At 43.1% G+C, this 14345-nt stretch overlaps 3 gene segments (V, D, J or C); all 3 read left to right on the top strand.

The window, feature by feature from the left end:
- Positions 1–539: 539 nt before the first annotated feature.
- On the top strand, positions 540–1698 carry LOC139185211 (T cell receptor alpha variable 38-1-like). The segment is given in 2 exon segments: positions 540–638; positions 873–1698. Coding segments are annotated over 2 exon segments (357 nt in total).
- A 1666-nt stretch (positions 1699–3364) lies between these two features.
- Positions 3365–4776, top strand: LOC109564836 (T cell receptor alpha variable 38-2/delta variable 8-like). The segment is given in 2 exon segments: positions 3365–3500; positions 3754–4776. Coding segments are annotated over 2 exon segments (357 nt in total).
- Positions 4777–11418: 6642 nt separating this feature from the next.
- LOC109564215 (T cell receptor alpha variable 38-2/delta variable 8-like) lies at positions 11419–12542 on the top strand. The segment is given in 2 exon segments: positions 11419–11554; positions 11808–12542. Coding segments are annotated over 2 exon segments (357 nt in total).
- Positions 12543–14345: the final 1803 nt, after the last annotated feature.

Below are 14345 nucleotides of genomic sequence, written 5' to 3'. Positions count from 1 at the left end.
GGAAAATATAAGCACAATTAGACAATACACATTCTGCTTCCATTTACTATGAGTTTTAGTTTGTGCTTTTTTCAGTCATATATATCTTTGTTTTCATTATTTTGAGCAGCTCTAAAACTATAAAAAAAATGAATACATTAATATAACAGGTGTATTCTTATCATCCATAATTAATTGTTTATAGTTATCATACTAGGCCTGTCGTTTTTCTTAACATAAAGAAAAATTACAGACTTTGCCATTGTTGTATATAAAACCCTGCCACCCCTACCTACCATTCCAGGGCCCCACTCGTCTCCCTAGGATTAGGACTTGGCAAAATACATTTGCCAGCTCCCTCTTCTCTTAATTTTCATCCTAGAATTTTTAAAAACTCAGAAAACAGTTTTTGCTTTCATTTGAAATGATAACCTATAGCCTAATTCCTGGAGGGCAACCAAAAAGTATTGGGAAAACTTTCATCAGTGAGGCGTGGTCACCTGTCAGCTGTCCTACTATTTCCTGCTCTTAAGCTCATGTGTCACTGAGCGCAGAAGGGAACCCAGATCAGAGCAAGAGGCTTCTCAGCCTGCAGGGTAGAGCTGTGAGCATGACACTTGTTAGCTTGCTGTGGACAGTCCTGGTCTCCATGTGTCTGGGTAAGGAAGGCTTAGGTCTTTATTTATAATGTTATCTAATGGGGCTGTGAAACAGGAGAAGACTAATAGCACTGGAACAGCATTGCCTCACAGAGCCCAGTTGAAACCCGATATGTTCTGCTGAGGTTTGGATCAAGAAGAAAAGTGGGTGGGGATGGAAACCAGCTTGGGTATCTGCCTGCTTTCTCTCTCCTGTGACACCCAGTGCAGACCTTTCTCTCCTCCTTCCCACAGGACCCAGTGTGGCCCAGACGGTCACTCAGCCTCAACCACAAGAGTCTGTACAGGAGGCAGACACAGTGACCCTGGACTGTACATATAGCACCAGAGATACTGATTATTATTTATTCTGGTACAAACAGCCTCCCAGTGGGGAGATGGTTTACATTATTCACCAATATGCTTTTGAACAACAGAATGCAACCAACGATCGCTATTCTGTGAACTTCCAGAAAGAAGCCAAAGCCTTCAGTCTCAGGATCTCAGACTCCCAGCTGGAGGATGCTGCAGTGTACTTCTGTGCTTACAGTGGTGCACAGTGAGATGAGCAAGGGAAAGAGGCCTACAGAAACCTCAGACCTCAGCATCTGTGCAGAGGTCGGGGGAAGTAGCTGGGGTAAGAGGAACAGAAAACCATTGACTTCTCCTTGAAATAATAGTTGTTCCTATCTAATTATAAGAAACACAGAGGGATGAATGTCTGTGACTTGTAGTCCTTAAGTAAATATAATAATAACATGTATAGTACTTTCCTGTTTTACAAGGTGTCTTCATTCGTGATATCATCTGTAACCCTCATAGCTTCATACGGTTTACGTGATCAGTTCGATTTCTGAAGCATTTCTTCTGTCTAGCAAATCTTTATAATTTTCCTGGGAACTCTTACCTCCAAGAATCTTAATCTTTTCCAAGTTGTTCATAGGTGTTTGTCCTTTTAACTGTCCTCCTTGACCAAAACTGAACCTCCTCAGAAAAAGACACCTATTTTAGTACACAACAGTTGTGACAGCGTGGACATAACCAGGGAGGGACCCCACTGGTCTCACCACAGACTTAAGAGAAAACCTAAATTGATTTCACTGACCTGCACCTCTGACTGCCACCTAGGTCACTTTGAACTCCTTGAGCTGATGGTCCAGCAGGCAAAGATAGGAATTACTAGATGGAGAGGTTATAGACCCTGATTATCATGGAGTACCAGGTTGTTGCAGCACAATGAAAACAAAAATGAATATGTCTGGAATGCAAGTGTTTCACATGGGGTATTTCCAGGCCCAGTAAAAACAGCAAATGGGCACTGTGGCAACAAGGTCTAGAAAGAACAAACTAAGAACAGAGGCATCTCAGAAGTGAGGGTCTGGGCCACCACACCTGGTAAGAACTTGAGTTTGCTAACATTCTGTCTGATATACAGAAGTTTGGAGAGCATTGCAGAGGAGGGAGAAGATGAGTACCACTTAAACGAGTGGGGCCTGAAGCTCAGGTCATACCACCTCGTGTATCAAGTGTTTCAGATGGATTGCAGCCTGCCACGACCTTGAATACTCAGAGACCCAGTGTAAATAACATGTGACAAGCACACATCTGTGTACTGTCAAAGCGAGCTCTGTAACAAATATCTTATGTGCCTTATTATCACATCCAAATACCTAGGTCTGATGTTATCAATGGCTGTGACAAATCTGTGGACATGGGGACTCATCTCAAGCTGATAACATGCAACATTAAGCATCCACTGTGTCTTAGTTTTACTTCGTACCCCAGGGCCTTTTCTGATTCCTTGGGAGCTCATTCAGTCCATGGGCAAGCACAGCCTGAAACTAAAGGGGAATTACCAGCCCTGCCAGCAAGCACCAACCAGAAGGAAAAGGGATGGATGCATACACAGATTCTTGCCTCCCAATGATAATCCTGAGATGCATCTTGTATGTTTCTTGGAGATCCTGGCAGAATCAAGCCCCAACACTGCGCTATCTACTTTCTCATTTCTGCTTCTTAAGATCACTTCCTAAATAAACTGCCTTCACCTGAATTCTTGCTTTAGGCTCCTTTTTTGGGGTTGCAAGGAGACAAAATTAAAACAGAGGTACTTTAAAATTTTGATAGAGAAAGAACGGAAGAAAGTTCAATGTAAACATTACTGGGCTGATTTCTAACAAGAGCAGGTGGGTGCTGAGTGATTACGTAACTGGAAAAATAGAAGCTGACACCTTATTTTTTCAAAAGCTAGTGAAATAGATCATATTTATGAAAATCCAGTCTCTGTAGATGTATGATCATATCCTTACTTACCAAGTCTCAATTTTTATTAATATCATTATCCCTGTCCCTGAATCTGCTCATCCTCATTATTTAAACCTCATTCCTACTTCTTCTCAAAATATACCTATATTCCAGTCCGTCTATTGTCCTTACCAACCCATAAGCATCTCAGTCTCTTGAATTTCTTTTCTGGTTTTTCCACTCACCCAAATTTCCCTTTCATGTATATATCAAGCTGGTCAAATCATATTAGTCCCATAAGCACACCTCAAAACTTTATCTCCTCCAAGTTCTTCTCTAATAGTGAATCCTTGAACCCCTTCTCTCCAATGGTCACAGACTCCTTATAGAACAGTTTTCTTGACTAAACCAAGTTCCTTCTGTGCCTCAGTAATTATTTTCATGACCTGAAGAGGGCACTGCTTGCACGGTTGACGACAGAGAATCAACGGCCCATCTGACGAGCCAGTTCCTGTCTTGAAGCCAGGATGTCACCAAGGTTCTGATGAGAACAAGGGACTTTTATCTCCCTGAAGGAGAGAACTGCCAGCATGGCAGGCCCCGGTTTGCTGTGGGCAGCCGTGGTCTCCATCTATCTTGGTAAGGAAAGCATATGTATTTGCTTTTACTAACAGCCACTAGGACTGGGAAGTAGGAAGAAAAATTATTAACACAGGTATCTTGTTACTTCCTCATGGGTCCAAGCTCCAGGGGGCAAGAAAGCTGATGAATTTTATTGAAGTTTAGATCAAGCAGAAGAAAGGTGGGTGGCAATGGGGACCAGCTTGGACATCTGCCTGCTTTCTCTCTCCTGTGACACCCAGTGCAGACCTTTCTCTCCTCCTTCCCACAGGACCCAGTGTGGCCCAGACGGTCACTCAGCCTCAACCACAAGAGTCTGTACAGGAGACAGGCACAGTGACCCTGGACTGTACATATAGCACCAGTGAGAGTGTTTATTATTTGTTCTGGTACAAACAGCCTCCCAGTGGGGAGATGTTTTTCATTATTCGCCAAAATGCTTATGAACAACAGAATGCAACCAACGATCGCTACTCTGTGAACTTCCAGAAAGAAGCCAAATCCTTCAGTCTCAAGATCTCAGACTCCCAGCTGGAGGATGCCGCAGTGTATTTTTGTGCTTACAGTGGTGCACAGTGAGATGAGCAAGGGAGAGAGGCCTACAGAAACCTCAGACCTCAGCATCTGTGCAGAGGTCGGGGGAAGTAGTTGGGGTAAGAGGAACAGAAAACAATTGACTTCTCCTTGAAATAATAGTTGTTCCTATCTAAATATAAGAAACACAGAGAGATGAACGTCTGTGACTTGTAGTCCTTAAGTAAATATAATAACATGTATAATACTTTCCTGTTTTACGAGGTTTCTTCATTCGTGATATCATCTGTAACCCTCATAGCTTCATATGGTTTACGTGATCAGTTCGATTTCTGAAGCATTTCTTCTGTCTAGCAAATCTTTATAATTTTCCTGGGAACTCTTACCTCCAAGAATCTTAATCTTTTCCAAGTTGTTCATAGGTGTTTGTCCTTTTAACTGTCCTCCTTGACCAAAACTGAACCTCCTCAGAAAAAGATACCTATTTTAGTACACAACAGTTGTGACAGTGTGGACATAACCAGGGAGGGACCCCACTGGTCTCACCACAGACTTAAGAGATAACCTAGGTTGATTTCACTGAACCTGCACCTCTGACTGCCACCTAGGTCACTTTGAACTCCTTGAGCTGATGGTCCAGCAGGCAAAGACAGGAATTACTAGATGGAGAGGTTATAGACCCTGATTATCATGGAGTACCAGGTTGTTGCAGCACAATGAAAACAAAAACGAATATGTCTGGAATGCAAGTGTTTCACATGGGGTATTTCCAGGCCCAGTACAAACAGCAAATGGTCACTGTGGCAACAAGGTCTAAAAAGAACAAACTAAGAACAGAGGCCTCTCAGCAATGAGGGTCTGGGCCACCACACCTGGTAAGAATTTGGGTTTGCTAACATTCTGTCCCGGCGGCCAACCCTGACCTCTGACGCAGGGTAACTCCTCTCGTCGGGGTCCCTGACCTCGGATGCTGGGTAGCTCCTCTCAGCCGCCCCCCTTGACCTCGGACATGGAGTAGCTCCTCTTGGCCGTTCCTGCGCCATCGCAATCTGGCACTCTCAGCCGCTGCCCCTGACCTCAGACGTGGGGTAACTCCTCTTGGCCGCTGCCCGTCGGGCATGGGGTCCTCCCAGCTTCTGCCCCTGACCTGGGACGTGGGGTAGCTCCTCTCGCCTGCGCTTTCGCAGCCACCTGCTCTTTGGCCTGCCCCAGCCGCAGGGAGGAGATACCCCACGCCCTTAAGCCCGAGGCCAGGGGAAATTGGCGGGAGGAGATACCCCACGTCCTAACGCCCGAGGCCAGGGGCGGTGGCCAGGAGGACCAACCCCACGCCATGGCTGCGCGGGCACAGGAGGGCCTAGAGGAGCTATCCCACTTTGAAGGTCAGGAAGGGCGGTGGTGAAGAGATACCCCTCGTCCAAGGTAAGGAGCATTGGCTGCACTTTGCTGGAGAGGCCGTGAAGAGATACCCTACGCCCAAGGTAAGAGAAATCCAAGTAAAACGGTAGGTGTTGCAAGAGGGCATCAGAGGGCAGACACACTGACACCATAATCACAGAAAACTAGTCAATCTAATCACATTAGGACCACAGCCTTGTCTAACTCAATGAAACTAAACCATGCCCGTGGGGCAACCCAAGGTGGGCAGGTCATGGTGGAGAGATTTGACAGAATGTGGCCCACTGGAGAAGGGAATGGCAAACCACTTCATTATTCTTGCCTTGAGAACCCATGAACAGTATGAAAAGGCAGAATGATAGGATACTTAAAGAGAAAATCCCCAGGTCAGTAGGTGCCCAATATGCTACTGGAGATCAGTGGAGAAATAACTCCAGAAAGAATGAAGCGTGGAGACAAAGCAAAAAGAATACCCAGCTGAGGATGTGACTGGAGATAGAAGCAAAGTCAGATGCTGTAAAGAGCAATATTGCATAGGAACCTGGAATGTCAGGTCCATGAATCAAGGCAAACTGGAAGTGGTCAAACAAGAGATGGCAAGAGTGAATGTTGGCATTCTAGAAATCAGCCAACTGAAATGGACTGGAATGGGTGAATTTAACTCAGATGACCATTATATCTACTACTGCAGGCAGGAATCCCTCAGAAGAAATGGAGTAGCCATCATGGTCAAAAAGAGTCCGAAATGCAGTAGTTGGATGCAATCTCAAAAATGACAGAATGATCTCTGATCGTTTCCAAGGCAAACCATTCAGTATCAGAGTAATCCAAGTCTATGCCCCAACCAGTAATGGTGAAGAAGCTAAAGTTGAACGGTTCTATGAAGACCTACAAGAACTTTTAGAACTAACACCCAAAAAAGATGTCCTTTTCATTATAGGGGACTGGAATGCAAAAGTAGGAAGTCAAGAAACACCTGGAGTAACAGGCAAATTTGGCCTTGGAATACAGAATGAAGCAGGACAAAGACTAATAGAGTTTTGCCAAGAAAATGCACTGGTCAAAGCAAACACCCTCTTCCAACAACACAAGAGAAGACTCTATACATGGACATCACCAGATGGTCAACACCAAAATCAGATTGATTATATTCTTTGCAGCCAAAGATGGAGAAGCTCTATACAGTCCGCAAAAACAAGACCAGGAGCTGACTGTGGCTCAGATCATGAACCCCGTATTGCCAAATTCAGACTTAAATTGAAGAAAGTAGAGAAAAACACTAGCCCATTCAGGTATGACCTAAATCAAATCCCTTATGATTATACAGTGGAAGTGAGAAATAGATTTAAGGGCCTAGATCTGATAGATAGAGTGCCTGATGAGCTATGGAATGAGGTTCGTGACTTTGTACAGGAAACAGGGATCAAACCATCCCCATGGAAAAGAAATGCAAAAAAGCAAAATGGCTGTCTGGGGAGGCCTTACAAATAGCTGTGAAAAGAAGAGAAGCAAAAAGCAAAGGAGAAAAGGAAAGATATAAGCATCTGAATGCAGAGTTCCAAAGAATAGCAAGAGATAAGAAAGCCTTCCTCAGCGATCAAAGCAAAGAAATAGAGGAAAACAACAGAATGGGAAAGAGTAGAGATCTCTTCAAGAAAATCAGAGATACCAAGGGAACATTTCATGCAAAGATGGGCTTGATAAAGGACAGAAATGGTATAGACCTAACAGAAGCAGAAGATATTAAGAAGAGATGGCAAGAATACACAGAAGAACTGTACAAAAAAGATCTTCACGACCCAGATAATCACGATGGTGTGATCACTCACCTAGAGCCAGATATCCTGGAATGTGAAGTCAAGTGGGCCTCAGAAAGCATCACTATGGACAAAGCTAGTGGAGGTGATAGAATTCCAGTTGGGATATTCCAAATCCTGAAAGATGATGCTGTGAAAGTGCTGCACTCAATATGCCAGCAAATTTGGAAAACTCAGCAGTGGCCACAGGAATGGAAAAGGTCCATTCCCAAAGAAAGGCAATGCCAAAGAATGCTCAAACTACCGCACAATTGCACTCATCTCACATGCTAGTAAAGTAATGCTTAAAATTCTTCAAGCCAGGCTTCAGCAATATGTGAACCGTGAACTTCCTGATGTTCAAGCTGGTTTTAGAAAAGGCAGAGGAACCAGAGTTCAAATTGCCAACATCCACTGGATCATGGAAAAAGCAAGAGAGTTCCAGAAAAACATCTATTTCTGCTTTCTTGACTATGCCAAAGCCTTTGACTGTGTGGATCACAAGAAACTGTGGAAAATTCTGAAAGAGATGGGAATACCACACCAGCTGATCTGCCTCTTGAGAAATTTGTACACAGGTCAGGAAGCAACTGTTAGAACTGGACATGGAACAACAGACTGGTTCCAAATATGAAAAGGAATATGTCAAGGCTGTATACTGTCACCCTGCTTATTTAACTTATATGCAGAGTACATCATGAGAAATGCTGGACTGGAAGAAACACAAGCTGAAATCAAGATTGCCAGGAGAAATATCAATAACCTCATCTATGCAGATGACACCACCCTTATGGCAGAAAGTGAAGAGGAACTAAAAAGCCTCTTGATGAAGGTGAAAGTGGAGAGTGAAAAGTGGGCTTAAAGCTCAACATTCAGAAAACGAAGATCATGGCATCCGGTCCCATTATTTCATGGGAAATAGATGGGGAAACAGTAGAAACAGTGTCAGACTTTATTTTTCTGGGCTCCAAAATCACTGCAGATGGTGACTGCAACCATGAAATTAAAAGACGCTTACTCCTTGAAAGGAAAGTTATGACCAAGCTAGACAGCATATTAAAAAGCAGAGACATTACTTTGCCAACAAAGGTTTGTCCAGTCAAGGCTATGGTTTTTCCTGTGGTCATGTATGGATGTGAGAGTTGGATTGTGAAGAAGTCTAAGCACCGAAGAATTGATGCTTTTGAACTGTGGTGTTGGAGAAGACTCTTGAGAGTCCCTTGGACTGCAAGGAGATCCAACCAGTCCATTCTAAAGGAGATCAGCCCTGGGTGTTCTTTGGAAGGAATGATGCTAAAGCTGAAACTCCAGTACTTTGCCCACCTCATGGGAAGAGTTGACTCATTGAAAGAGTCTCTGATGCTGGGAGAGATTGGGGGCAAGAGGAAAAGGGGAGGTCAGAGGATGCGATGGCTGGATGGCATCACTGACTCGATGGACATGAGTCTGAGTGAACCCCCGGGAGTTGGTTATGGACAGGGAGGCCTGGTGTGCTGCGATTCATGGGGTCACAAAGAGTCAGACACGACTGAGTGACTGATCTGATCTGATCTGATCTGAAAGTTCTGTCTGATATACAGAAATTTAGAGAACATCACAGAGGAGAGAGAAGGTGAGTACCACTTAAAGGAGTGGGGCCTGAAGCTCAGGTCATACCACCTCGTGTATCAAGTGTTTCAGATGGATTGCAGCCTGCCACGACCTTGAATACTCAGAGACCCAGTGTAAATAACATGTGACAAGCACACATCTGTGTACTGTCAAAGCGAGCTTTGTAACAAATATTTTATGTGCCTTATTGTCACATCCAAATACCTAGGTCTGATGTTATCAATAGCTGTGACAAATCTGTGGACATGGGGACTCATCTCAAGCTGATAACATGCAACATTAAGCATCCACTGTGTCTTAGTTTTACTTCGTACCCCAGGGCCTTTTCTGATTCCTTGGGAGCTCATTCAGTCCATGGGCAAGCACAGCCTGAAACTAAAAGGGAATTACCAGCCCTGCCAGCAAGCACCAACCAGAAGGAAAAGGGATGGATGCATACACAGATTCTTGCCTCCCAATGATAATCCTGAGATGCATCTTGTATGTTTCTTGGAGATCCTGGCAGAATCAAGCCCCAATACTGTGCTATCTACTTTCTCATTTCTGCTTCTTAAGACCACTTCCTAAATAAACTGCCTTCACCTGAATTCTTGCTTTAGGCTCCTTTTTTGGGGTTGCAAGGAGACAAAATTAAAACAGAGGTGCTTTAAAATTTTGATAGAGAAAGAATGGAAGAAAGTTCAAGGTGAACTTTACTGGGCTGATTTCTAACAAGAGCAGGCAGGTACTTGAGTGATTACCTAACTGGACAAATAGAAGCTGACACCTTATTTTTTCAAAAGCTAGTGAAATAGATCGTATTTATGAAAATCCAGTCTCTGTAGATGTATGATCATATCCTTACTTACCAATCTCAATTTTTATTAATATCATTATCCCTGTCTGCCGGGGTCCAGCCCCGGTTGTTCCAGGGAATTCGAAGGGGAGATGGCTTCGGCAATCAGGAAACAATAGCTTTAATTAAGTATTAATTAGAGATATAAAGAGTAATAAAATAAGGATAGCTCAGTGAGAAAATTCAGTGGAGAAAAGAGGCTGAATAACTTGGTTTATGCGGAAAACCAATAAAACTTCAAGAGAAGAAGTTTGCACCACCCACGTATGCCACAGGCGTCTTCCCATTCTACCGAGGGAGAGGAGACACTAAGGCCTCCCTGATCAGATCTTAGAAGCCCAGGCAAAATTAGTAGGCTTGTCGGGCCTCTGCCCTCCAGATGGGAATTCAGCCAGAAGGTGAAAGAAAGAATGACATGAGGAGACCAGTCTTTCGAGGAACTGATCCCATTCTTTATTTTCCAGGGCCTGTTTTTATACACAGAGATGTAATACTAAAGTCACGTGGGGTCAGCAGTCCTGACTTTTATCAAAATCAGATGCTTCATACAAATGTATACAAAGGTCTTAGAGGTGTTACATCATCTTCTGGCCAGGGGGCCTGCTGACAATTTATGACCCTCTCTTTGTGACAGCGGTCAGTCAACCAGAACACTTATTTCTCCAGGGGTGATTATTCTTAAAACAGACACCACCTTCCGAAGGCATCAGATAAAGTTACATTCCTATAGGGTTAGGGTATAGTGGGTTTTAATTAAGGAAAGAATTTGCTTAGCCTAAGGTCTAACGTGATTAATATCAAAGGTTAATACTTATTTCTCTTATATATGTTAGTTATATTCATTAATGTGTATAAGGGGCAAGGGATATGGAGATGTAGCAGCAAATTTTGGCTCAACAATGAAACCCTCCACCAGTATAATTCCTAACTAGCCCACCAGTACTATAGTAAAAATTTTCTAACTTCTAAAAAAAATCTGTTTTTAAAAGGTTTAAAGCATCTTGTGCCTCTCACGGCTGGGAGGCTGTGAACAATCACATGTGGCCGGACAAACCTGTCAGGCAGGCTAGAGAACCTTCAGAGGAGTTTGTAGGTTGAAACACTCCTGTCACGCCTAGGAATTATTATTAACTGGAGCTGTAAGTTAACTCTTTTTCAGAGCAAGGTGGTAGGGGACAGCCCCCCATAAAGTCAGAGGTGTAGGTGAGAGCACAAAGCAGTAAAGTAGGCAGACTCTGGTTTTGGGGGTAGATGCTCGAGAATTTCCAGGGGGACTCCTGAGGCTCGATCCCACCTTTGCGTATGCCGAGCCTCCTTCCTCATGACCTTTGCCACAGGCAGAGATCCTCACGCTGGCTCCCGGCACCTGTCCCTGAATCTGCTCATCCTCATTATTTAAACCTCATTCCTACTTCTTCTCAAAATATACCTCTATTCCAGTCTATTCTCCTTACCAACCCATAAGCGTCTCAGTCTCTTGAATTTCTTTTCTGGTTTTTCCACTCACCCAAATTTCCCTTTCATGTACATATCAGGCTGGTCAAATCATATTGGTCCCATAAGCACACCTCAAAACTTTATCTCCTCCACGTTCTCTAATAGTGAATCCTTGAATCTCTTCTCTCCAATGGTCACAGACTCCTTATAGAACAGATTTCTTGACTAAACCAAGTTCCTTCTGTACCTCAGTAATTATTTCCATGACCTGAAGAGGGCACTGCTTGCACGGTTGACGACAGAGAATCAACGGCCCATCTGACGAGCCAGTTCCTGTTCTGAAGCCAGGATGTCACCAAGGTTCTGATGAGAACAAGAGGCTTTTATCTCCCTGAAGGAGAGAACTGCCAGCATGGCAGGCCCCGGTTTGCTGTGGGCAGCCGTGGTCTCCATCTATCTTGGTAAGGAAAGCATATGTATTTGCTTTTACTAACAGCCACTAGGACTGGGAAGTAGGAAGAAAAATTATTAACACAGGTATCTTGTTACTTCCTCATGGGTCCAAGCTCCAGGGGGCAAGAAAGCTGATGAATTTTATTGAAGTTTAGATCAAGCAGAAGAAAGGTGGGTGGCAATGGGGACCAGCTTGGACATCTGCCTGCTTTCTCTCTCCTGTGACACCCAGTGCAGACCTTTCTCTCCTCCTTCCCACAGGACCCAGTGTGGCCCAGACGGTCACTCAGCCTCAACCACAAGAGTCTGTACAGGAGACAGGCACAGTGACCCTGGACTGTACATATAGCACCAGTGAGAGTGTTTATTATTTGTTCTGGTACAAACAGCCTCCCAGTGGGGAGATGTTTTTCATTATTCGCCAAAATGCTTATGAACAACAGAATGCAACCAACGATCGCTACTCTGTGAACTTCCAGAAAGAAGCCAAATCCTTCAGTCTCAAGATCTCAGACTCCCAGCTGGAGGATGCTGCAGTATATTTTTGTGCTTACAGTGGTGCACAGTGAGATGAGCAAGGGAGAGAGGCCTACAGAAACTTCAGACCTCAGCATATGTGCAGAGGTCGGGGGAAGTAGCTGGGGTAAAAGGAACAGAAAATTATGGGCTTCTGTAGAGGAAAAAAATATTATTCCATCTGCCTATAGGAAACACAAAGGATATCTATAAGCTGAAGTTCTCAAAATAGTAATAAAAATAATGGAGGTACATAATGCTTTATAAAGTATTTACATTCATATGCATTTAACTTTCAAGACCCTGTTGATAGGAGAGGTCAGATATTCTGTGTCACTACCATCCAGGGATTTTTATAGCTCTAACTAAAGCTGTATTCTCTATCTGCATGTTCCATGATTATATCCAAGTCAATATATCTGAAACCAAATGTTTCATACTCCCCATAAATCTTATTTGTTATTTTCCTCAGCTTTGATCAGGATTAAAACACACAATAAAAAATCTTCTATTTCTGGGCTTGGAGAATTTCTTCATCACTTACCTCCCAGCCTGGGCTGTCTAATTTTGTGGTGTGTGTGTGCACCCACATCTAATTTCTTTATAATTACAAAACAGTGTGACAAACTACATCACATTTATCTCATTGTTTCCGTTTCTGACTTCAACCTAATTCCACCCTCTTTTTCTCAAATTTCCTTAAAGCACAATTGGCCTGATCTAGAACGTAAGGAAAGAGAACATGTCCAAAGGGATTTCATGTGCTGCTAGTACTTGTCAGCAAATGCAAATTAATAATTTTTAAAAAACAAAAAGGTTAACCTCTGGTTATGGAACCACTGCTTCTGGGATGTGGTGAGCCATTTAGAAGAACCAGGTCTAAAGGTGGGGCCAAGCAGCTGCCATAGCCAGAGTCACCACCTAACATCCCCCGAGAAACTGGGAATGTCTGGACCTGGAAATGATTCCACCTTACTTATGTGAAAGGGAAAAAATAATAAAATCAAAAAAAAAATGATGCCAATATTTCTTTGTATGTCCATAATCCGCCCTCCCCAGTACATAGCTATGAAGACCCTCCCTCCTGGAGCATTTAATTCTATCTGCCCACTTTGAGTGAATGATAAAGTTGGAAAAGATATTCCATGACTGAAATAGTTAAGCCTTGAGAGGGTTCCAGACCTTCAGAATGCTCCAGAGAGGGGTTTCCATGAAAAATCAGGGAAGACAAATCAGCCAAAGATTTTTTTTTTTTTTTTTTTGCTTTCTTCTGAAGTCCTGATGGAAAAGGAAATCAACACTGACAGTACAAAAATTAGTGCTAAATGTTATAAATTGTGCTTTCTTTTTCTTTCTACTGTTCTAGATCAATGACTCTAGGGTAGACGTGGCATGTAGCAATCACCTGGGAGTTAAAGACTACAGTCTTCACCCTCAAACCTTGAGAATAACCACAGTTACATTGTTACTATGGGAGTGTTCAGTTCACTTCAGTTCAGTTCAGTCGCTCAGTCGTGTCTGACTCTTTGCTACCCCATGGACTGCAGCACACCAGGCCTCCCTGTCCATCACCAACTCCCAGAGTTTATTCAAACTCATGTCCACTAATTCATGTCCATGGGAGTGTTTCACAACCATAAATTATGCTAAGATGGTAAAAAGTTTGATTAACCCCATTTCATTGAAGTTCATCTTTTTAAAGCAGAGTTGATTAAGATGTTTACCTAATTTAAACTGTTTAAGCAAATAATTCTGTTTGGAATAATGAATGGAAAAGTATATTATATGCCCTCAGTTAATAGGATCGGGGAACAATGAATCTACTGGGGCACTACCCCTCCTAATGACACTTCACATGAACTTTAGGCAAAGCTAACTACTAGATACATGACTGACTTTCCCTGATTATACACTATAAAAGCTTATTGCTTGTTAAAAATGGAAATACCATGCTCGTTGGCAACTAGCCATTTCCTAATGGCCCCTTACATGCTCACTTCCAACCCCAACAATTTTGGCTGTCTTGGTTCCTCTCCCAAACTTATTCATGACCCAGCAACTAAAGAGAAAATGCTTGGCACAGCCAGCAATTAAACAGTGGAATAGCTTAGAATCCTCACCAGGATTCTGTTCAACACTCTGACTTTCTCCCCACAACCTGTGTCTGTTCTGATATCCATACCAAATAACAAACAGGTTATTAAATATTGGGTTATGAGTTTTTAATATCACCTCAGCCTAGAAGGAAATACAACATATACCATAGCATACTATAACAAATAG

This window comes from Bos indicus, chromosome 10 (genome assembly GCF_029378745.1).
Source record: "Bos indicus isolate NIAB-ARS_2022 breed Sahiwal x Tharparkar chromosome 10, NIAB-ARS_B.indTharparkar_mat_pri_1.0, whole genome shotgun sequence".
Taxonomy (NCBI): Eukaryota; Metazoa; Chordata; class Mammalia; order Artiodactyla; family Bovidae; genus Bos; species Bos indicus.
This window is presented reverse-complemented; position numbering and strand designations above follow the sequence as displayed.